The following is a 23,356-nucleotide window of genomic DNA, read 5'->3' as shown; positions in this document are numbered from 1 at the left end:
ATGATTTCGACGTAGATTTAAATTTTAAATAAGAAATTAAGATGGATCTTGTTGTATTCACAACAAACACAAATATAGGAAGAGCTGTTTTCTGTGTGTAAATGTATATGCAAAACTTAATAAAGATCTTGTATAAGAATATTTGTTTGCATGATTGCTATTATGTAAAAATCCTAAAACAAAAGAGTCCCTTTTTTATGCTAATCTACATGTGCCTTTGGATGGTGACATTGCAAAGTAGTTGAAAGTGGATAACTGGTTGGCGTTGGAAAGTAGTTGAAACTGGGTAGTTGAAAGGATAGCAACCCTCTTTTCTTACCGCCATATAATAAATCATACATCGATTCTGCAGGAACAGGGTGTGGGAGGATCAGATTCTGGGTGGACGTTCTGCAGACGCTTGGGGTATAAGCGGTCATGGACGGTGGGCGTCTGGGGGAGATAGTGGCAGCAGACCTTCTTTTCGCGACGGATGGAAGAGGCATGTACTACGCCTGCAGGCTATCTGGACAGCGCTTTCGCTCTCTCATGGCCGCTGTGGTCGCGTCAAGCACCTCTAGGCAGCAGTCAAAAAATTGTTGCGCTACTACACGAGTGCACAAAATCGCTGCAATAATGAATATTTCTACATTCTTCAATGGATGGACCTTACTACTTGCAGTGCGTATATAATGTTCCAATAATTAAATATACTACTACACACATGTTGTTAAAAGATGAGGCTGTTAGACTGCACCAAAACATACCTAAATGTTTAAATAAATGGACCGTACAATATAACACCAATAAATAAGCTATCTTACTTGGATTTCTTTTTAATTTACAGCTGTTCTTACATAGGACTATGTCCACTGCGCCATCGTAGTAATAGCCATTTTGGTGAACATATAGGACAATCCTCAAAGGTAGTCATCTTGGGCAGCCATCTTTGTGAACCTTTGACCTTGTTCTATCTTGGGGAAATGTGGCAATCATGCAGGCTGTTCCATTATCATCAACTAATAGGATAACTGCCCTTGAATAGGCCTAGTGGCCTAGTGGAGTGTGGGTGGGGAAATCGAGGGAGAAGGGTGGAGTGCGGGTGGGGAAATGGAGGGAGAAAGTTGTCGGCAGAGGGGAGATCTGGCAACAATGCAGACTGTCCCAGAATCGGCAAAACTACCATGCAGTATTCTCTAGAATCATTAATTCGTATGGAAAACTGTCTTGACTAACTTGGTTATGAATTCATCCTCAGAGATCACATTCACTCATCCACAACACATTCTCTCTGAAGAACAGGATCTCTCTCCATGCTAATAGGCCTTGGATGAAAAATGGCTGGAAGTGCTCGTTTCTCGGTTCTTAACACAACTGAGTATCTATGTGACCCCTTCAAAAAATCATGAGCTACATATACTTCATCAACTGTGGTAAACGCAGCAGGCAGTGTGTCTAGCTGTCCTTGGGGACCGCTCACCATCTACTAGCTGTGCTGCAAACGGCAATTATTAGGGATGCTAACCGGTTAGATGACGTGAGGATAGTTAAGACTGTGTTTTCTTGTTATTTCGTTGTAAATAAGAGCCTTACATCGGTTGATGTCTTGGGCCAACATTATTCAAAATATATATTATTGAAAGAATGGTTTAGAAAATGTAGTGAAATGGACGTCGACTTGGAGGAAGACATACTCTTTATTTATTGTCTGCACACGACGATGTGTCCTAACTGAAGATTAAGAAGGTAATACATATTTGGTGAGGAAACAGTTTAAGTGTAGAGCACTGTCATTTACGGATCAGAAGTATGGATTCCTGATAAAAAAATTTAAAATCAAGAATAAGCCACATAGAAATTTTTTGAAGCAATTCTGCAAAGTGATTTTACAAGATAAGAATAGGATGACAGAAATAAAGAGAAATCTGAAAAATCCTTTGCTATGCTGTAGAGAAGAAGGAGTTATCATGGAATGGCCTCATGAGATGATTACCAGGGGAGAGACTGCTACATATATCTTGGAAATAGATCCCTGCGAAAAGGAAGAAACGAGGCAGACCCAGAAAAAGATGGCTGGAGAAAACAACAGGTGCTATGGCAAGAAGAAGCTTCCACATCACATGACGAGTGGCAAGATAAGAAGTTGTGGCTCTTCGGGTGCAGTAAATAAAAAATTTGCCTATTAAGATCGATGAAAAGTATCTGCATTTCTTGCAGCATTAAACGTGATAAAAGCTTGAAGATAGACATCTGGCCATAGCGTGTCGTACGTTCAGAGGAAGCACCACAATGGAGTAATATTCCTTTATTCAAGAAGATTAATCCAGTAGCTACACTGCACATTTCCTGTTCTGTTTATAGGATAGCATTTCCTGGCATTTTGACATATTAATTATTGACGACTTCTACATAGTTCACAAACTTGATACTAATGCTTGCTGTGTGTTCAATTGAAAATAATGACGACACACGTAGTATAATCTTTAATCCAATCTAATATTCGTTTTTCAGTGTAACACTTCGGTATTGCTACACAAGATATTAATTATAGACCAGAGGTTCTTTTTTTTCTTTTTCTTTTTTTACGAACTTACCATAGTTTACGACATCCTTAAAAAGAAAACTGTTGAAAGAGTCACTACACCCTGCATCTCTATCATTGAGTCCAACCAAAAGAAGAACTTCTTCTCTATTTATTTACTGGGGCCCATCTCCTATCAGATTCAACGCCTTCTTCATAATAAATTCAACTGTAATGTCGCGTTTTGAACCAATAATAGTATTAAAAAAATTCATTCACAATTTAAAATTGACCTGATCCCCTTTGAAAAACTCTGTTGTGCATAAGATTTTTTGCGCACTTGCTCTTCTTACTACATAGGACAAACAGGACGTGCCTTTACAGTCAGATACAAAGAACATCTTTTAAGAAAAAATGGTACAAGCACCCAGAATTCATCTTTTTCCGACCACCTTCTGATTACAGATCACGCACCCAAAGTGTTCACGATATCAGCATTTTGTACTCCGAGAAGAAAGGCCGTAGATTAGATGTTCTCGAAGAATTATAAATTTTTAAATATTAATGATGGTCTCATTCTCAATGAGCATCTACAATAACGTAATAAAAGCTTTTTCAGTGGTATAAAGCCGGTACTTGATATTTGATTTCGTGTTCCCTAGTGCAGTTACCGAAATATTTTTTTGCGTAAATCGACTAATAATTCTCTGGTTTTTTAAAAGATTATATTAACTGCACTTCATGTTATACCATTCTTTTCTGCTCTCTGAGTTTTTTAGCTCACTCTAAAATGGCGTTTTCAACATTTAAACTGTATTTATAAGCTGTCATGTAGACAATTCATTACCGTGTTTGCTGTTGTCAGATAAAATGATTGCCTGTTACTTCATGTAGAAAATAATATTCATCGTTAACATTCGTCTGTCTACATTTTGAATGTTAAGTAGCCTGTTTGTATTTGCGGCTACTAGATTGCACTCTTGGTGTAATGTTCACCTGTCCGCAATTGCTAACGCGGGCACTTCAGTCTGATGCTACTGTAGCTCGACGCATGTGAACAGTCCATAGTGGCTTGCTTTTATGTAGTCTGTTTTACACATTTTGTGACTAAAACTTTATCGCTTGATTTTTAGTTTAATATGTGACACGTAAATACTGTTTCCTTTTTGTACTTCTAGCTACTACTTACACTTAATTGTTTTCTTTCCTATAATTGTATAATAATGCTACTGGCCAATTTCAGCGTTTTATTTCTGATGAAGGCACTCATAGAAGTGCCGAAACTTGAGTCAAAAGACTCCTTTTTTGCGACCGAGTGCTGCTATTACTGTTAATTTTACAGAGCAGAAGAGTAATTTCAGGTTGATGAATGTATCACACAATTACGATTGCGTAAATAAAACACTAATCTTACAACAGTTCGAATAGTAGTGACCTCTTATTAACATTTTTTTTATAAGCTCGTCTTGTACTCTATATCTTAGTGCTTCATACATGGATTGCAGCAGCTATTTCCTCGTCATTGTTTGGCTCCTGTGTAACCTTTTGTTAAGATATTTACAGCCTCCCTCTGCAGCATCTTCCTAATGATCTGAAAAACGGAGCAACAGTGGAACGTTTCCTACTATTTGTCGACACCAGTTTTCTTTGCGAAATATTCCTTCATGCGGAACTCTCTCCATATAATCACAAGTTTCTTTGTTTATTTCAGGTGAGATCGTAAGGTAAATGCCATTTCCAGTAAAAACTGAATTACATCTTTGAACAGAGGCATATGGCTTACTTTCTCCTCATCCTATTTTGTGGTGAGAGGTGGTACACGCCCGACCACAATGTTCTGTCCCCATGTTCGCTACGAGATGCTATTTACACGTGTCCGCTTGCCACCAATGCTTCAAGTGAGCTTGCCGGCGTGTTTTATGTTACTGAAGGCCGCACAATGTAACCAGAAGCAGTTTAGTATTTGGTGTAGCAAGCCAGGGGCTCCTTCACGGTTGCGGTAGACTATTCATTCCAACAGACACTTTTCGACACTGTTAAGAATAGGTATTTTGTTAAAAAATCTGGAGTTTTTATCTGTGCTTGAGTCTTACATCAGAATTGCTAATTACCGGTTTCTACTTTCTCAGCAAAGATGACTGTGGCGCAACGAATTAAGAAACTGCCAAATCACAAATAAATTACTGCTTCGGTCTCCGGGAAGGCCGTCTGCGCCATTCTGTTCAGACAAATAATTAGAACGCCATTATTGCAAACTTTTCCGTGTCAGCAGTCGAGAACGTGCATTGTTTATCGTTTATATACTGAATTTTGTTCTTCCGGGCTGGTTAAGAGGCATTCAGAGAGAATCAGGTTCGTTAAGAAACTCTCAATATTTTTGAGCCCAAACTCTCTCAAATAAAACAGGCGTTATACAACACAAAACTGAGAGCAAACGAACGTGTGAGCTTTGTGGAAGTTCATGACTTTCTTCAGACACCGATTACTTGAAACCCTACTCACAACTATAGTCTAAATGTCACGTGACGACGTTTTAGTAGCAGAATTGTGATAAGACACTGATCGAGGCGGCGCAGTGGTGAGACTGGACTCGCATTCGCGAAGACGGCGCTTCAACTCCCCGAACGATGTTCCAGATTTAGGTTTTCTGGCATTTCTGTAGATTGGTTAAGGAAAATACCAGCATTGTTTCTTTTAAAGAGTACGATGGAGTTCCTTCCCTTATTCGTCCCTAATGATTTCTTCATCGGCTAGACAGTAAATTATAATCTCCCTTTCTTAATTATGACAAATAATAATGTACAAATGGCTATAGAGTAGCACCAGAAATAATACGTTCGCGTATATGTGTTTCAGCTCTGTATTCGCATCTATATTATCTGTATTCGCATTTATATTAAACTGATCGATCGTTTGTGATTGTGGTGTTACGTGAAGCACTGGCCGCCCTGAGCTTGGGGAGAGCGTGTTGTAAGAAGTATGGAAGGTCCAACCTTGGTAAACATCCGAATCTGATTCGTCTTCAGCAGAAGCCAGCCGTTTGACTTTCCGACTTGGGAGCGGCGCCTCGGAACTCTCGTCTGACGTGCCGAGCTCGTCGAACTTCGTGGCTCCAAACCTCTCTGCCATCTGTGTCAGTTGCTCAGCCGTGGTTAGGTTGCCCTGCAAAACAAAATGCTGCAATATAAGCCACACAAACTCAACAGGCTCGGGAGTACAACAGCAAAATAATACACTAAAGTTTGTGAGCATTCCAATACCAAAAAGGATATATATGAGTGAAATGAACTTCATCACACAAATTAGGCACAAGGAAATACATATATGACTGATACTCGCATGTTTTGTCTATGGCTCTGAGAACTCGATATGAATCCCCAATGTGCCGCAATTAAAGTCTGTAACTGTTGCGATGAGGAGCGGAAGATGGCTCAAATATATCTTATGGAATCTTCCTCCATGCTGTTTGTATACGAGTCGGAAAATATAAAATGCTTCATTTCTGGAGGACCGCGATGGACAAGTTTGGAGCCAGCTGCATATAAGACACGTAGTGTTGGCGGAATTTCAGGAGCAAGGAGTAAAAAGGAGCAAGAGTACCTTTGGTACCTTAAGAATGTTTATACATTTCGTACCACACGCCGCCAAGTATTGGATAGCCGAAATATGGCATGTGGAAAAGGGGGCAGTAATTCGAGCTGTGAAACCTCCCAATTGTAGCGGTTATTTTACTCAATACGTCGAAATCGAGATCGTGTGTTGTATATCCAATGTTGTCCTAAATCATCACTCTTGACATCGGGCTGCCATGTCGTTACCATACAGAGGGTACCGCGGTAGCGCTTAACACTTGTGCTACCATCGCAGTAGGACAGGTGGAGGCAAAGACTCCTCCGAAAACTCCTCGTTTAACCACTCTGCATGCCACGACAGCATTTATGTGCCCATCCCAGTCCGAATTGTTTGTGGTTTCTAGAAAACGGAATTCTAAACAGTGTATGAAAGTGACTGAGCTTGCCGTAACACTGTCTCCTCCCATTACACAAGAGGAGAACGCCGATGTGCCCACGTGTACAGTAGTAACCACTTACCGCGGTATACTCTTGGACTTACTCGGGACATTATTTCCAAGTGTTGCAGTCTTCAGAAGCGTTACAACGTAATAAAGCATACAACTGCAGTGGTGGTGCTACATTACTTCTGGTCCATTTTACATTTTAATTAAGCAACATGCGATGTAAAAGCATAGGTCATCACTGTAATAGGGACGCTGCACTGTTAAATAAATACTGTAACATTTCTATGAAATGTTCATTGCGTACGTTTTACATTGGTTCCGAATAAACAAAGGAAGCATAAAAATATTGCACCCGGTATTTATTAGGCATAATGTTCTGTTTGTTCCATCGGACTCATAGACAACTCAATGAAGTCATTATGTCACTTAGCAGGGAGCGAAGACTGTCGGTAAACCTTGTGATAAAATAATGAGAGGCATAATCTAAGTATAATACTGCATTGTGCAATGCCGCTATGACCCTCGACAAATGTCAGATACACTACGATACTTCCTAAGAGCAGAATCGAGTTATACGGAGGTCAGGCGGGTCTTTGTTTCCACTTCTCTCCGTCTTTTGAAAGCTCAATTCTGTACCAGTCATTAAGAAAATTGCGTAGAACCTTACTGAAACTCACGCAGTTTCTTCTGTTAGGATTATCTTTCCACTAGTAAAAAACTGCGATACCGCAGTGCATCCCACAAACACACATAAAATTAGTATACAACTGCAGACAGACTACAAACGCGATGAAAATAAAGTGGAACTTAGGCATATAACTGCAGGAGAACTATGAGGACGTGCTAAAAAGTAATTCCTACGAATTTTTAATTCTGTTGTCAGTATCGGTTGAGGTATTACATGTCATTCATATCACACAGTCAACAGTGCCGCTTCGCTGAAGCAAGTTGCACTCCTCTGCCACTAGAAGGCTCCGAGTTGTAACATTGTGTTCATTGTCATCGTTCATTCTCCATACAGTCCCGACTTGGCCCCATCCGATTTTTACCTGTTTCCAAAATATAAAGACCACCTTCGAGAACTTCATTTTGATAGTGATGCAGCAGAGGTGAGGTTGCGGCTCCGCCAACAAAGTCAAACATTCTACAGTGACGGTATCAACAAACTGGCCTCTCGTTGGGAGAAATGTGTTCGTCACGAGGTGACGATGTTGTGGAATAAATATGTAAACATGAAGAATAAAGATGTAAAATGTTAATAAAATTGCTTTAAGAGTTTTCACATTAATCATTATGTTTTTAGGTACCATAAACCGAATTCTTCATTTACACTTATTTTCATACTCTAGTGAAAAATCGAAAAAACAGCAGTTGCTCTTCCGAAGATAAGTCTATTGCTACCACAGTAGCATTGGTCTAAAACTATCATTTGTGCACCAACGGTGCTGAAATTCGAGTGTCTCACCTGCTCATATCAGTCAATTGCGTATTCAGAAATAGGAGGACCGTTGGCGCAGTGAAACTGAGAGAAGAAAGGAAGGAAGAATAGGGTTTAACAACTTGTAGAGGACGGGGTCATTACCGATGGAGCACAAATTCATCAGACTGGGGGAGGGTAGGAAAGAAATGGACCGGCAATTAACCAATTCAGAGAAACCACGGAAAACCTAAGTCTGTATGATCGGACGTGGTTATCAGCCCCAGTCCTTCTGAATGCAAGTACAGTACCGGTATCTTAAACCAAATTGTGTCATCTTTTGACGTGCAGAGTTCACCCACATATTTTAATGATCTCACGTACTTAATTTGCTAGCTTGTTAAAAATATGTGAGACGCCGTTAGCTCTTCTTAAAAGTTAAATAGCTCATCGACTTCGTCTGCTTAAATTTCAAATAATCCTAGCCCACTTTGTCGTTCACTGGTCACAGTGAAACGAAGCCTTCATGTCAACTCGCGACGAGGCGAGGAGTCCAATAGCTGATACAGATGACAGGCAGGTGTTAGGCCCTTGTTCACCCATCCAGGTTCAGAATTTCCCTGGTTTTCTTAAATCATTTCACTTTTATCCTGAGATTCCTTATACATATTACGATGACTCCTTACCGCATCCTTCTCAGTTGAGTAGGTGATCCGTCTTTAATTACCTTAGGTCTAAGGCGCTGCTGTCATGGACTGTGCGGCTGGTCCCGGCGGAGGTTCGAGTCCTCCTTCGGGCATGGGTGTGTGTGCTTGTCCTTAGGGTAATTTAGGTTAAGTAATGTGTAAGCTTAGGGACTGATGACCTTAGCAGTTAAGTCCCATACGATTCACACACATTTGAACATTGAATTACCTCAACGCCGGCGAGATGTTATATCCACACCTTTCTACCGCATGTTACTGGAATCTGTATCTCCTTCACAATACATCTCACAGTTTAAGGCGATGTTTGCACAGACGGATCAAATTAAAAATATTGGGTTAACATGTTCAATTTTTTTGTCTAGCGTTTCCCAACGAAAGAGGATTTTACAAGCTCTACAAGTGTGCCGGCTGCACGTATTAGCGACGCATGTCGATGTTCATCTTTTCGAAAAGATCAAGGCGCTGAAGGCGAAAAGCAGGAGTAACTACAAACTGATTACAGGATACAGCTAATGCTTTCTAATCACTTCGTAATAATTCCGAGCGATGGTGCTTGTACCTTTCAAGGTTTTCGCTTTGCAGCGCCTTTAAACGATCTGTGTAACTACGCAGTGTGTGCAGTGTGGCTGTAATAAGTTTTGTGACGGAATTTAACTGCTGCAACATGTTGCCAAGGCATTTCTACAAAAACGAACAGGAAAATGTCAGGTCATCACCGCCTTTTGTGAGATGTAATAGCGCTCACACTTTGCATCGTTGAAGATAATTACAATTTCGAAATCGAAATTGGGTCCTTCGCAGGCTGAAAAAATAATTAGGGAGATGTGTGCATCATCAGAAATACGTAATGCTTTACATCTGCCTTTTTTTCTTTTTTTACTAGGTTGTATGCTTGTAACGGACGTATCAGCCGATATAGCTTACCCCTGATCCTGGAACGTAGCAAGTGCAGAAACTTCTCACGTTCAGCCAATATTGAAGACTACAGATTCTGACTCGTATGGATATCTTCTTAATTTCTGCCCATCTTGTAATTAATTTAGTCATAGGATCTTACGATCACTAAAACTGAATCAGCGGTTATCTGGAAAGGTATTCCAAAATTTATCTAGCGTCTGGCTTCAGCTTCTGTTTTCCCTACTTTCATACAATAATGCTTAAATTGTTTCCAAGTGAAAGATGTTAACCATTACGCTATTTAAAACTGAAAGTTCATAAGTTCTCGGTGTGCATAATGATAAGAGCTGTAATTCCAAATCACGCATTATAGAAAATAATTTCTGCGAACACTGTCCTGTGTGTGGTCAATGACTTAAATAAGAAGGTATCATAAATTTAACTTATACGGGGTGTTCTAAAAGTCTCCCCGCAGTGCCGTATGATTGTTAGCCGAGCGAGCCCTGCGACTGTTCGGCTGCCTGGGTTTTTCAACTAAACAATAAGCGCACAACGACACTGCAGTCATGTTCTGCACCCATTCAAAGGAGAACTTGTGTCAAGTGAAATACTGAACAGTTATTTTCAACAAGATAGTACAACCGCGCATACAGCTCGCGTTTCAGTGTCACTGCTTGCTGATGTTTTTGGTGATCGCATAATTTCACAGGGACTTTGGTATGACCTAACACCACCTGACTTTTTCTTATAGGGTGTGGCGAAAGCAACTCCATAAAAACCGTCCAAAATCCATCGATGCATTGAAAACTGCAATATCCACTTTCACTGCCTCTGTTACAGAAGAAATGCTACAGCTTGTGTTTGGAAACATGACTAGACGAATTGAATTGTACATTCAACAATAAGGGGGACACTTTCAACATTTAACGTGAAAATTTGTAAGTAAAAATTAATATTCAATAAATTAGTAACTTGTATTTCACTGAGTTTCATTTCGGTACATTCACTGCGGCATACGGCACGCGCGGCTAACAATCATACGGCACTGCGGAGAGACTTTTTGAACAGCCCGTATTTTACATTTTAATTCATTAATGTCTTCTTCTTCTTCTGGCTTTTCGGGTAGAGGTTGGGGTAAACCTGTTTCAGATTCACCGTTTTGTTCCCACTGATTTTCTAAGCGAATGTTTATAATATAAGTCTTGTTTTAGGATCCTAACCTCCGGAGAGACTTTTTGAACAGCCCGTATTTTACATGTTAATTCATTAATGTCTTCTTCTGGCTTTTCGGGTAGCGGTTGGGGTAAACCTGTTTCAGATTCGCCGTTTTGTTCCCACTGATTTTCTAAGCGAATGTTTATAATACAAGTCTTGTTTTAGGATCCTAACCTCCGACATAAGCAGAAGATGTTTCTTCCATTCATTTTTGTTCTGTACAGCTTTCTCTGTTACAGATTTCACACCTTATTTTGTCCTTATGTAGATGTTCACAACTTGTTTTTAAAGTACTGAGAATGTCACGTAGCAGCAGAGAATCACCGGTCTCTTCCTTGGAGGCAAGGTCGGTTACGTTGATGATTCGCTTGTAATGTTTATAATGTTTATTTTTTGTTATGTGTTACTGCTCTTTGTAGAAACAAAACGATTTAACTTCGAAAGACGAGACATTAGCACAACCTAACTTACACGTCATGCGCAGTTGACTGCAACCAAAAAGACCCTGATGTTATTGTTTACATATAGCAGGAAGCTGTGAGATAATCTACAGCCAGTGTTACTGGTACGTCCGTTGCAGCCTGGTGGATGTCGGAACCCGCTGTTGCTGGTAGTTCAGCGCTGTCGACAGCTCATAATGCTTGCTTTCATGCTTCCTTCAAAGGATCATATTCCGGATCTACTGTTTTTAAACTGTCACCTCATTGTTCATTCTCTTTCTGATTACAGTCTGTTAACGTTTCTGGCTGCCCCTGTGGCAACATCTAAACTTTAACAACAACTAGACACATAATTCTTACACCTACGTAATGACTGTACGATCAAATGGTTCGCTATGATGCAACCAATTACTTTCTTACTTGCAAGTATTTTCACTTAATATAGTAGAAACAAGGGGCACAGTCTGATGAAGTTTGGAATATCCGACCTACATCAACTTGCATTTTTAAGATTTCATGGGCAAATGACCTCGGTGGCGAGCAACCAAAAATTTCTCTTTTTCTGTTGCGTGTAGACAGCGGTTCAGCAATGTATATAGAAATAATTGTAAATCAGATGTTGTCATCAAAAAAGGTAGTAGACAATGGAGCAGCTGTGAGGAAGATTTATTAAAATAAAGTAATACTACCTCGCTGCCCTAGTTATGTTTGAAGAGGTGAAAATGGGAAGTAGACAGTTTAAGACATAATTTAGAAAGCAGGATCGTGTTCTTGTCAAATTCGGCCTCGTACTTCGAACTGTCTATAAGAAGTCTGTAAGTGGTTCTATGAGCCTCTGCCAGGCGCTTCAGTGTGTATTGTAGAGTATTCGTGTAAATGTAGATACCCAACTCTCACATCACGCGAATCGCGCGTTGCTGAGCCGAGTCCCGTTGGGTTGTCGTGGTCTCCTTCCGACATGTTATGTGTCATACCAGCACACAGCTCACTCCTCCAGAAAACACCTAGGGGATCACTGATCTTAACGCTCCCATCTGAAGGACACCTTACGGTGAACAGTGACATACTGTCACCCCATGAATCACTCTCGAGATTTAATACGGGACATTGGCACTGGCGCTGATAATCAGAAACATTACACCACCAACCCTTCCCACCTTTTTTGTCAAATAATGGTCTTAGAAATTAGTTCCACAAACAAGATTCGAACCGACATCTGCTGAGAAGAGGGCCATCACCCTAGCGTGCGTTAAGGCGGCCAACCACATCACTGCATGCTAGACAAGCACGCTTTCGCAAGTGTGCTCGCCCGAGCATGCTTGAGCGTGTGTACCACAAATTCCTGAAAGCTGCAGGATTCTACAAGCAGTTTGATACTTGATAGAATTTTGATGAAGCATGCTTGTGCAAGCGTTCAATCGCGTGCGTGATCGACCGTGTGCACCTTAAATAGGAAGGCTCGTGCAAGCATTAGTCAGTGATTTGATTTAATTTTTATTCGGTCCTGTTAAAATACATTCTGTAGAAAGCGCTTGCTGTAATATAGGTCAACCCAAAGTGTGCAACAGGGTATTACCTGGGGGAGAGTAGGGGGGGGGGGGGGGAGAGGAGGGGAAGAGAAGAGAAACAGTAGAACTGTGAGACAGGTTCCGTAGCGCCTCTACTGCGAACAGGTAATATGGGAATAATATTTTCGTTTCTTTAACCACTCTTTACTCCACATATCACATTTCCTATTTCCTTCGTGATACAAGCAAAACGTCTGCCACATCCAGCGAATCGTCGTTTGTGCTCGGCAATCTTTTGGTAAACAAAGTGATGATTGTACAAGCACGTTCGAGCCACGTGCTTGTAAAGCGATCAGTTACATGCTTGGCCGCCTTTAGTGTCCTCGACAGTTGACGTAGTTCTACGGCTTATACGAGGCTTGAAATGGAGCAGTTATCACTAGAGCGGGCAGAGACAACTATTAAGGTATGCTACTCTGAAAAGAAACAAACAGAAGCGACAGGAGGTGGACTGAGCATAAGTCACGAGCGCGAAAACACTGCCTTATTACTCTCACCAGGCTTAAATATGTCTTCTTTACCTTTGTAGATATACACTCCTGGAAACTGAAATAAGAACACCGTGAATTCATTGTCCCAGGAAGGGGAAACTTTATTGACACATTCCTGGGGTCAGATACATCACATGATCACACTCACAGAACCACAGGCACATAGACACAGGCAACAGAGCATGCACAATGTCGGCACTAGTACAGTGTATATCCACCTTTCGCAGCAATGCAGGCTGCTATTCTCCCATGGAGACGATCGTAGAGATGCTGGATGTAGTCCTGTGGAACGGCTTGCCATGCCATTTCCACCTAGCGCCTCAGTTGGACCAGCGTTCGTGCTGGACGTGCAGACCGCGTGAGACGACGCTTCATCCAGTCCCAAACATGCTCAATGGGGGACAGATCCGGAGATCTTGCTGGCCAGGGTAGTTGACTTACACCTTCTAGAGCACGTTGGGTGGCACGGGAGACATGCGGACGTGCATTGTCCTGTTGGAACAGCAAGTTCCCTTGCCGGTCTAGGAATGGTAGAACGATGGGTTCGATGACGGTTTGGATGTACCGTGCACTATTCAGTGTCCCCTCGACGATCACCAGAGGTGTACGGCCAGTGTAGGAGATCGCTCCCCACACCATGATGCCGGGTGTTGGCCCTGTGTGCCTCGGTCGTATGCAGTCCTGATTGTGGCGCTCACCTGCACGGCGCCAAACACGCATACGACCATCATTGGCACCAAGGCAGAAGCGACTCTCATCGCTGAAGACGACACGTCTCCATTCGTCCCTCCATTCACGCCTGTCGCGACACCACTGGAGGCGGGCTGCACGATGTTGGGGCGTGAGCGGAAGACGGCCTAACGGTGTGCGGGACCGTAGCCCAGCTTCATGGAGACGGTTGCGAATGGTCCTCGCCGATACCCCAGGAGCAACAGTGTCCCTAATTTGCTGGGAAGTGGCGGTGCGGTCCCCTACGGCACTCGTAGGATCCTACGGTCTTGGCGTGCATCCGTGCGTCGCTGCGGTCCGGTCCCAGGTCGACGGGCACGTGCACCTTCCGCCGACCACTGGCGACAACATCGATGTACTGTGGAGACCTTACGCCCCACGTGTTGAGCAATTCGGCGGTACGTCCACCCGGCCTCCCGCATGCCCACTATACGCCCTCGCTCAAAGTCCGGCAACTGCACATACGGTTCACGTCCACGCTGTCGCGGCATGCTACCAGTGTTAAAGACTGCGATGGAGCTCCGTATGCCACGGCAAACTGGCTGACACTGACGGCGGCGGTGCACAAATGCTGCGCAGCTAGCGCCATTCGACGGCCAACACCGTGGTTCCTGGTGTGTCCTCTGTGCCGTGCGTATGATCATTGCTTGTACAGCCCTCTCGCAGTGTCCGGAGCAAGTATGGTGGGTCTGACACACCGGTGTCAATGTGTTCTTTTTTCCATTTCCAGGAGTGTATTTCCATTATTCCACATTAGACGGCTGAGAATAAACGCGATTTTTTTTACCTCGGTAGCAGCGTGATGTGAGTCAGTCATATATCAGTACCACTATAATGCTGATGAGGAGAATAAGGGTTTATGAGACGTCCAGTAACCCTAAACAATTCGATACGAGCACACTGAGTCTGACCGTGTCTTGCTTACAGGACTGTATCAGCATTTGCAGCAATATGCTGTGTCACATCGTAGTAGCCTGCATCTGTTCACCAGTTTCATAATAAATGTTATAATAATTGATATTATGTTTTTCAGAGTGGGGTGCGCACATTTACGCAAGCACTGCGTTTGCACGAGATTGTATAGAGGATTTAATCTAGTCGTTAGTAAGATAGACTAATACTGCATTGCTCGTTGCGTCACTTATTCGGGTACAAGGAAAAATGGCTCAGTAACGATGACATGACAAAAAAGATGTTCTTTGTACGAGCCGCTGGGAAAAACGCTCATGGAGACACGATCAGCAAACAGTTTCATAGACTTCAGCTAACGAAGTTCTCCTCGTCATATGAGAAAGGAAGTTGCTCAAATCAAGTTGGTTGGTAAGCAGATATTACCCATAAAATGATGCTGCTACTAATAATGCGCGGATGCTGTGGTCACGCACTGTGTCTGAAACTTACTTTTCTCTGAAACTGTGCGTCAGTGCTTTTACACGGAATATTGCGTTTTATGAGAACCATTAAGGAAGAACTGTATAGTAAGCCACGCATTGCCTGTAAACTAATGAAAACTGGAAGAAATTAGACCAGGTTAAGAATTTCAAGTGGGATGATGCTAAAAAAACTGAATAAGGCTCTCAGAATGGAGCATTTTATGTTAGCAAAGTTTTTGGTATGTGACAACGATCTGATTTTACTGTATAATAATATAATTTAGAATTTTCATAGAGATATTTTTTTGTATTTCATTCATGTCAAAAGTCGTAGTTTTAAAATTATAATTAACTACAAAAGAACATATCATCATATTTTTAATTTACTGTAGTGGATGGTCAAAATACCTATCGGGTAGTTTGGTTCTCTGTGCAACTAGGAGCCACCCTGTCCATCTTCCCTCTCTGTTGAAGCGGTATGTTGGTCTCTCAAAAGAACCAACGGCGTACCTGTGTTGTGTATCAATCACGATCACTTTATCGTTTTAATATTCAAACGATTGTTAGAAAAACTGGATATGAATTATATTCCTCAGCACACAAATTTCTGGCGCCTCCCAAGTTCGTTATATTTTCTCAGTTTAAGCCAGAGGACATAGAATGGAAAACATATTCTGGTTGACATATTAAATGCCAAACACGAGACTGAGTCTCCACATATCCCGAAGCTATGCAGCAACTTTCTTGGACGTCTCCGATACGGAATGTTACAAGCAAGAAGCGACAACAACCACAGGTCTTAGCGTAGTACATTCGAGACTGTGTGACGAAGAAAACAGGACTGTCCAAGAGAGGCACGCGTTCAAAATTATATTCAGAGTTATGTCCCGAGCGCTTACATTTCATACAAGTGAGAACCCTGTTCCTTGATTGTCATAGACTTATTCTATCCTGTCGTTTATTTTTAGAGTAGAAAACTGTCTCTGTCGCTCATAGCTTTTGAAAATAGCAAGATGTCACACAAATAACAGATCCAGTATTATGCAAGAAAATCAAGTACGATAAAGAACAGGACTGACGTTGTCCGGTGCCATGTATATGAAATTCGTCTCGCACTATTTAGACGACCAAAGGAAAATTTCAATCTTTAATAGCTGACTGCGACTGGAATGACGAAACTCTCGAATATGAATACACAGTATTAACTGCGTCAGTACTTCTCTCAGTTTTATCATATGAAGTTAACAATTTTGACAAGTTACTCAACTATCCGACCGAGGTGACACAATGGACTCATATTGGAGAGTAGTGGGATTTCAAACCCTCTTACTGAAATTCAGATTTAGATTTATAAACAAGCTCACCTCCGATTTCCTTCCTCGACTTTTTGCAGTGAAAACTGGACTCCTCCTCTAATTACCTCGATGTCGACGGAGCCCTATAATCTTTCATCAATGGTACGGAATCCTTCAAATTTTACAGGAAGTGTAAAATCATGATGCCAACTGCATACCGTTTTGTAATGAGATATGTGAAGCTTTCTTTTCTCTGGTGTCATGCATGAAGTTCACTTAGTGGATACAAACAAATCTTTAGGAACTTACCGTGTGGTGTCTGCCGGAAACATTGCGTAGGCAGTGCACGTAACACGACAACCCTGAAAGCAGATAAACATATTGGTAATCAGTAGTTTATAAAAATACATATAAGACTACTTTTTAAAAAGTGAAACTGCCATCGAGTCAAAAGTTGATTTGAACACCACATTGCTGTACTACACATTATCGTGCTGGCGATGGTACCGGACTGCCTTCGGGCTGAAAATCAGATCCCCAGCCAGAGTACAGTTTGACGTGGAGTCTGAATCGCGGTGCAAATTGTCATTTTTCACATACACAAGACATGGACTTTATAAAATTCTTGCAGAAACTACTTACTAAGTTCTATAATCAGATTGGAGAATATCATCAACCGGAAAATAGAGAAACGTTGAGATGGTGGTTTGAATGGTTCGTGTGCTCTACTCAGTATCCTCCACTTGAGTACCACACACAGAACTTTCATGCAACCATGTGAATCGGCAAGAAAAGTCATTCTTTGGGATGTTGTTCAATAAGCGCGTCACGTTGGCTGCATCAGAGGGTATACCCTTCACGTGAATATCTACAGTTCGTCGTTTATTTAAGGTTTGAATTGATAACACCAAATCTCGCCACCTATGACGATTTTTTTTTCAGAAAAGAACTGTCCGCGTTGTGTTTTTCATTTAAATCGACGCAGTTGTCCACGTCAGTAATAAAATGAGTCTCGCAGTTTGTGGACAGACGGGGTACATCCATATTTTATTTACTTACAAGGAAATTAAAGTAACATTATTATAAAACTGAACGCCTATACATGCGTTAACAAAGTTATTTACTAGTATTGCTAATTTTGTAGTTATGTACGATAATGAACAAAAGGTTGCTCATCAAGAAAGAGCCATCAGAGAAACATATTTTATGTTACATCTGACGAGTAGTGATACAAATAAAGTATTAATGTTTGACACTAATAATGTAACTACGTTATTACGCTACAGATAATGTTTTGTTACACCATAAGGAGCAGTGTAAAACTTTTTCTGTGTATCTATTGAATCAGAGACACGCTGTCACGCATTTCCGGTCCGATTTCATTGATACTCATGTTTTTGTTGTTTGTAATCCACATGTTTTGTTGTTTGTAATCCTCATGTTTTTGATAAGTGAAATACACTCCTGGAAATGGAAACAAGAACACATTGACACCGGTGTGTCAGACCCACCATACTTGCTCCGGACACTGCGAGAGGGCTGTACAAGCAATGATCACACGCACGGCACAGCGGACACACCAGGAACCGAGGTGTTGGCCGTCGAATGGCGCTAGCTGCGCAGCATTTGTGCACCGCCGCCGTCAGTGTCAGCCAGTTTGCCGAGGCATACGGAGCTCCATCGCAGTCTTTAACACTGGTAGCATGCCGCGACAGCGTGGACGTGAACCGTATGTGCAGTTGACGGACTTTGAGCGAGGGCGTATAGTGGGCATGCGGGAGGCAGGGTGGACGTACCGCCGAATTGCTCAACACGTGGGGCGTGAGGTCTCCACAGTACATCGATGTTGTCGCCAGTGGTCGGCGAAAGGTGCACGTGCCCGTCGACCTGGGACCGGACCGCAGCGACGCACAGATGCACGCCAAGACCGTAGGATCCTACGCAGTGCCGTAGGGGACCGCACCGCCACTTCCCAGCAAATTAGGGACACTGTTGCTCCTGGGGTATCGGCGAGGACCATTCGCAACCGTCTCCATGAAGCTGGGCTACGGTCCCGCACACCGTTAGGCCGTCTTCCGCTCACGCCCCAACATCGTGCAGCCCGCCTCCAGTGGTGTCGCGACAGGCGTGAATGGAGGGACGAATGGAGACGTGTCGTCTTCAGCGATGAGAGTCGCTTCTGCCTTGGTGCCATTGATGGTCGTATGCGTGTTTGGCGCCGTGCAAGTGAGCGCCACAATCAGGACTGCATACGACCGAGGCACACAGGGCCAACACCCGGCATCATGGTGTGGGGAGCGATCTCCTACACTGGCCATACACCTCTGGTGATCGTCGAGGGGACACTGAATAGTGCACGGTACATCCAAACCGTCATCGAACCCATCGTTCTACCATTCCTAGACCGGCAAGGGAACTTGCTTTTCCAACAGGACAATGCACGTCCGCATGTCTCCCGTGCCACCCAACGTGCTCTAGAAGGTGTAAGTCAACTACCCTGGCCAGCAAGATCTCCGGATCTGTCCCCCATTGAGCATGTTTGGGACTGGATGAAGCGTCGTCTCACGCGGTCTGCACGTCCAGCACGAACGCTGGTCCAACTGAGGCGCCAGGTGGAAATGGCATGGCAAGCCGTTCCATAGGACTACATCCAGCATCTCTACAATCGTCTCCATGGGAGAATAGCAGCCTGCATTGCTGCGAAAGGTAAATATACACTGTACTAGTGCCGACATTGTGCATGCTCTGTTGCCTGTGTCTATGTGCCTGTGGTTCTGTCATTGTGATCATGTGATGTATCTGACCCCAGGAATGTGTCAATAAAGTTTCCCCTTCCTGGGACAATGAATTCACGGTGTTCTTATTTCAATTTCCAGGAGTGTAGCTTCAACAGTGTGGATGAAAGGTCTTAAATTTTGTTTATGATTATGATGTGCGATAAATAATATTCAGTTTCTCTCTGTGACGAGTCCGTACGATTAGCTGATTTGGAGTCGGTTATTTCCAAGGCGTCCCACAGGTTTATGTTTGTAGTACTGTGTGTAATTTCTGCGTTGACTCGAAAAATCTTGGATTCGAACGTCATTAAAGATTTCTTGGTCTGGTTACAAAACTAATCTAACGTTGGAGACGGTATTCACGCAAACTCGCCGACACAGGATATTGCAGTGCCTGTGTTGTTACGAGACCGATGCAATATTCCTCCGGATATGCGAATGTGGTTCATGTATTTGACAACGGCTGTAGCTGCCGCAGAGCCTGTTACTACGGATATGAATGCATGTCCGAAGGAACAACATTGCATCGTCCTTCTTAACCACATAGGCACTACAATATTGTATTTATCAGCCGATACCAGGTAGCGGCTCTCACTTAAAATTTCCTCCCCTGTGCGGTAATTACATAATGTGTGTACGAGTACAGGTTGTGACGAAATACGGAAGCGCGAATACATTTGATGTAGCAAAAACAGGGCTACAGGGTGATCTGAAAAGCTTGTAAGGGTGTTGCAGGGTGAGTTGTGCTCATAAGAAAAAATTCCAATTGCGCCGTTTCCGATTTAATTAACATTGAAGTCAGTCAATTAGGCGGTTTTGACGCGCAAATTCAAACGGCCCGCCATAGACGGTGTCGCCAAACGTGTTCTTCGTTAGGTTTCCTAAAACCGAACAAGAGAGCGATATAAAAATTGGGCAAGGGAGGTAGTAAGTATAGAACCGTTACCGAAGACTGAGCAGTCTTGTGTGCTATGAGAACAACTGACATTATTTTATGTGGAACGCCACTTGAATTTGCGTGCGCAACGGCCTGATTGGCTAAGTTCAATGCTAATTAACTCGGAGACGGCGCAACGTATCGAATTTTTGTACTAAGAGTTATTTCTCAACATAACTCTGCAACACACTTACAAGCTTTTCAGGCTGTTACCCTGAATGTGAACTGCTGTGGTTGTAATGATCTGACATTGGTGTCTGCGACATTTAAACATGTTGCCCGTTGCACAGTGAACTCCCTCTCTTATAGGGACCCATGGAAGAAGTGTTACACACCATTAGGGTGAACTTGACTATTTTTGCCCTTGAGCTTATGTTGCTTGTTCTTCGGTTACAATTTTATTCTTACTCGTTAAGTTTTACATCACATAATGTTTTTGTTGTTATGGTCTTCAGTCCGAAAACTGGTTTGGTGCAGATCTCAACATTAGCCTATCCTCTGCAAGCCTCTTCACCTCTGAATAACCGCTGCAACCTGCATTTGAACGTGCTCAGTGTATTCAATCAAGCCTTGGTCTCACTCTACAGTTGGATGTGTCCTATCAACCAATTCCATCTTTTACACAAGTTGTGCCTTGAAGTTCTTTTCTCCGCTATTCTATTCAGTATATCCCCATAAGTTATTCAATCTACGCATCTCATCTTCAATCCGGAGGTGCTTCTGTGATGTTCTGCGAGCGTTTTTCATACCGTACTATGGGACTGCCCTTGCAGATCACTGTGAACATGAACGAGGATGTTTATTTCGACTTTCTCAGCGACCGAGTGTTGCCCTTTCATTTACATCTTATAATGAGTATGCTGATGACACTCCCTTTTTCCAAGGCGACAACAGCCATGCTCACAGGGCCGCAAGCACACGTTCCCGGTTTTACGAACACTAAGGCACACTGTCGCACCTCGAAAGGCATCACAAATCACTCTATCGTAATTGCTAAGAAATAATAACTTTGTTATTTTTAATTAGTCTTACAAAGATGTCACAGTTCGTAGTGATCTACTCATCGAGTAGAACAGAAGTGATATCTGGCGTTCCGCAAGGTAGTGTCATAGGCCCTCTGCTGTTCCTGGCCGGCCGTTATCTGGAACCGCTCGACCGCTAAGGTCGCAGATTCGAATCTTGACTCGGGCATGGATGTGTGTGATGTCCTTAGGTTAGTTAGGTTTAAGTAGTTCTAAGTTCTAGGGGACTGATGACCTCAGAAGTTAAGTCCCATAGTGCTCAGGGCCATTTGAACCACTTTGTAGCTGGGCTGCGCAAATTGGCATTATGCTGATCCGCACAAGCTACCGTGTGAGTCAAAAAGAACTTTACAACTTTTGAATTATAGAGAAATTTATTGGAATATCTTACAGAATCGGTAGAACTGTCATTTTGTAGCAAACAACCTCAAGTTTCACATAAAAGTGTCAAGTGTCATTTTGGTTCGATGTGACTACCATTTGTGATGGGGCAAACATCCCATCGGCAATTAACTTCTTCCCACACTCATTGCAACAGATCGGGCGTCACTTTTGTAACGATTTTTCACGTCAGCTAAATTCTTTGGTAAGGGAGGAACATACACACGGTCTTTAATGAAACCCCACAGAAAGGAATCCAGTGACGTCCAGCCTGAGGGCGAGATAGCCATGCGATTAGCCCTTCACGCCCAATCCACCGACCTTGGAAGCGATTACCGGGAAACCTCGAACTTTCGTGAGGAAATGAGGTGGTGCACCGTCTTGGTGGTAGTAAACCATCCCATATCAGTAACATTCATCTATTTGTGGAGTTAAAACGTTTTGCAGCATATCGAAATACATAATACCAGTGACAGTTTTCTCCATGAAGAATAAAGGGCCGTATACTTTCAGCGTGCTAAGCACACCAGATATACCGGGTGATCAAAAAGTCAGTATAAATTTGAAAACTTAATAAACCACGGAATAATTTAGATAGAGAGGTAAAAATTGACACACATGCTTGGAATGACATCAAGTTTTATTATAACCAAAAAGAAACACCCCATATTGACAGACGCATGAAAGATCTCTTGCGCGCTTTGTTAGGTGATGATCGTGTGCTCAGCCTCCACTTTCGTCATGCTTGGCCTCCCAGGTCCCCAGACCTCAGTCCGTGCGATTATTGGCTTTGGGGTTACCTGAAGTCGCAAGTGTATCGTGATCGACCGACATCTCTAGGGATGCTGAAAGACAACATCCGACGCCAATGCCTCACCATAACTCCGTACATGCTTTACAGTGCTGTTCACAACGTTATTCCTCGACTACAGCTATTGTTGAGGAATGATGGTGGACATATTGAGCATTTCCTGTAAAGAACATCATCATTGCTTTGTCGTACTTTGTTATGCTAATTGTTACTATTCTGATCAGATTAAGCGCCATCTGTCGGATATTTTTTGAACGTTTGTATTTTTTGGTTCTAATAAAACCCCATGTCATTCCAAGCATGTGTGTCAATTTGTACCTCTCCATCTACATTATTCCGTGATTTATTCAGTTTTCAAATTTATACTGACTTTTTGATCACCCAATATTAATTTTGGGGCTGTCACGAACGTGTTCTAGGGTTTTATGGGGAGCTTCGCTGCCCCATATTCACTGTGCCACTGATTTGAAATTTTGACTTATCGCTAAAGATTATTGTGTTCAAGAATATCTCGTCGTCACCTATCCGAGGCAACATTTCCGCACGGAATTCCCCACGAGCCATCTTATTTGCATCACTAATGTGCTGTGTCATTGTGGATCTGTACGGTTTCAAGTGTAAACGTCTATGCAGTACTCTCCAAATAACCTTTGTGGAATGCCAGTCTCGCGAGACGCATGTCGCGTTGATTTTTGATGACTGCGGACAAAGCTGTCCCTAACCAGTTCGATGTAATCATCAACACGGGCGACTTGCTGATTTATTGTGTTGTAGTGAA

The 23,356-nt window shown here is 42.6% G+C and overlaps 1 protein-coding gene across 1 annotated transcript in view; it reads right to left on the bottom strand.

Annotated features, from left to right (window-relative positions):
* Window positions 1–23,356, bottom strand: part of LOC126298990 (mucin-3A-like) — a 258,596-nt gene that overhangs the window by 21,099 nt on the left and 214,141 nt on the right. The window contains exons 3-4 of the mRNA XM_049990613.1: window positions 16,960–17,012; window positions 5,494–5,662 (exon numbers count right to left, since the gene is read on the bottom strand). Of these exons, the coding sequence (XP_049846570.1) occupies window positions 5,494–5,662; window positions 16,960–17,012 (222 nt within the window). The remainder of the gene's footprint in view (window positions 1–5,493; window positions 5,663–16,959; window positions 17,013–23,356) is intronic.

Source organism: Schistocerca gregaria, chromosome X (genome assembly GCF_023897955.1).
Source record: "Schistocerca gregaria isolate iqSchGreg1 chromosome X, iqSchGreg1.2, whole genome shotgun sequence".
Taxonomy (NCBI): domain Eukaryota; kingdom Metazoa; phylum Arthropoda; class Insecta; order Orthoptera; family Acrididae; genus Schistocerca; species Schistocerca gregaria.
The sequence above is the reverse complement of the archived record's forward strand: the minus strand, read 5'-3'. Positions and strand labels throughout refer to the sequence as shown.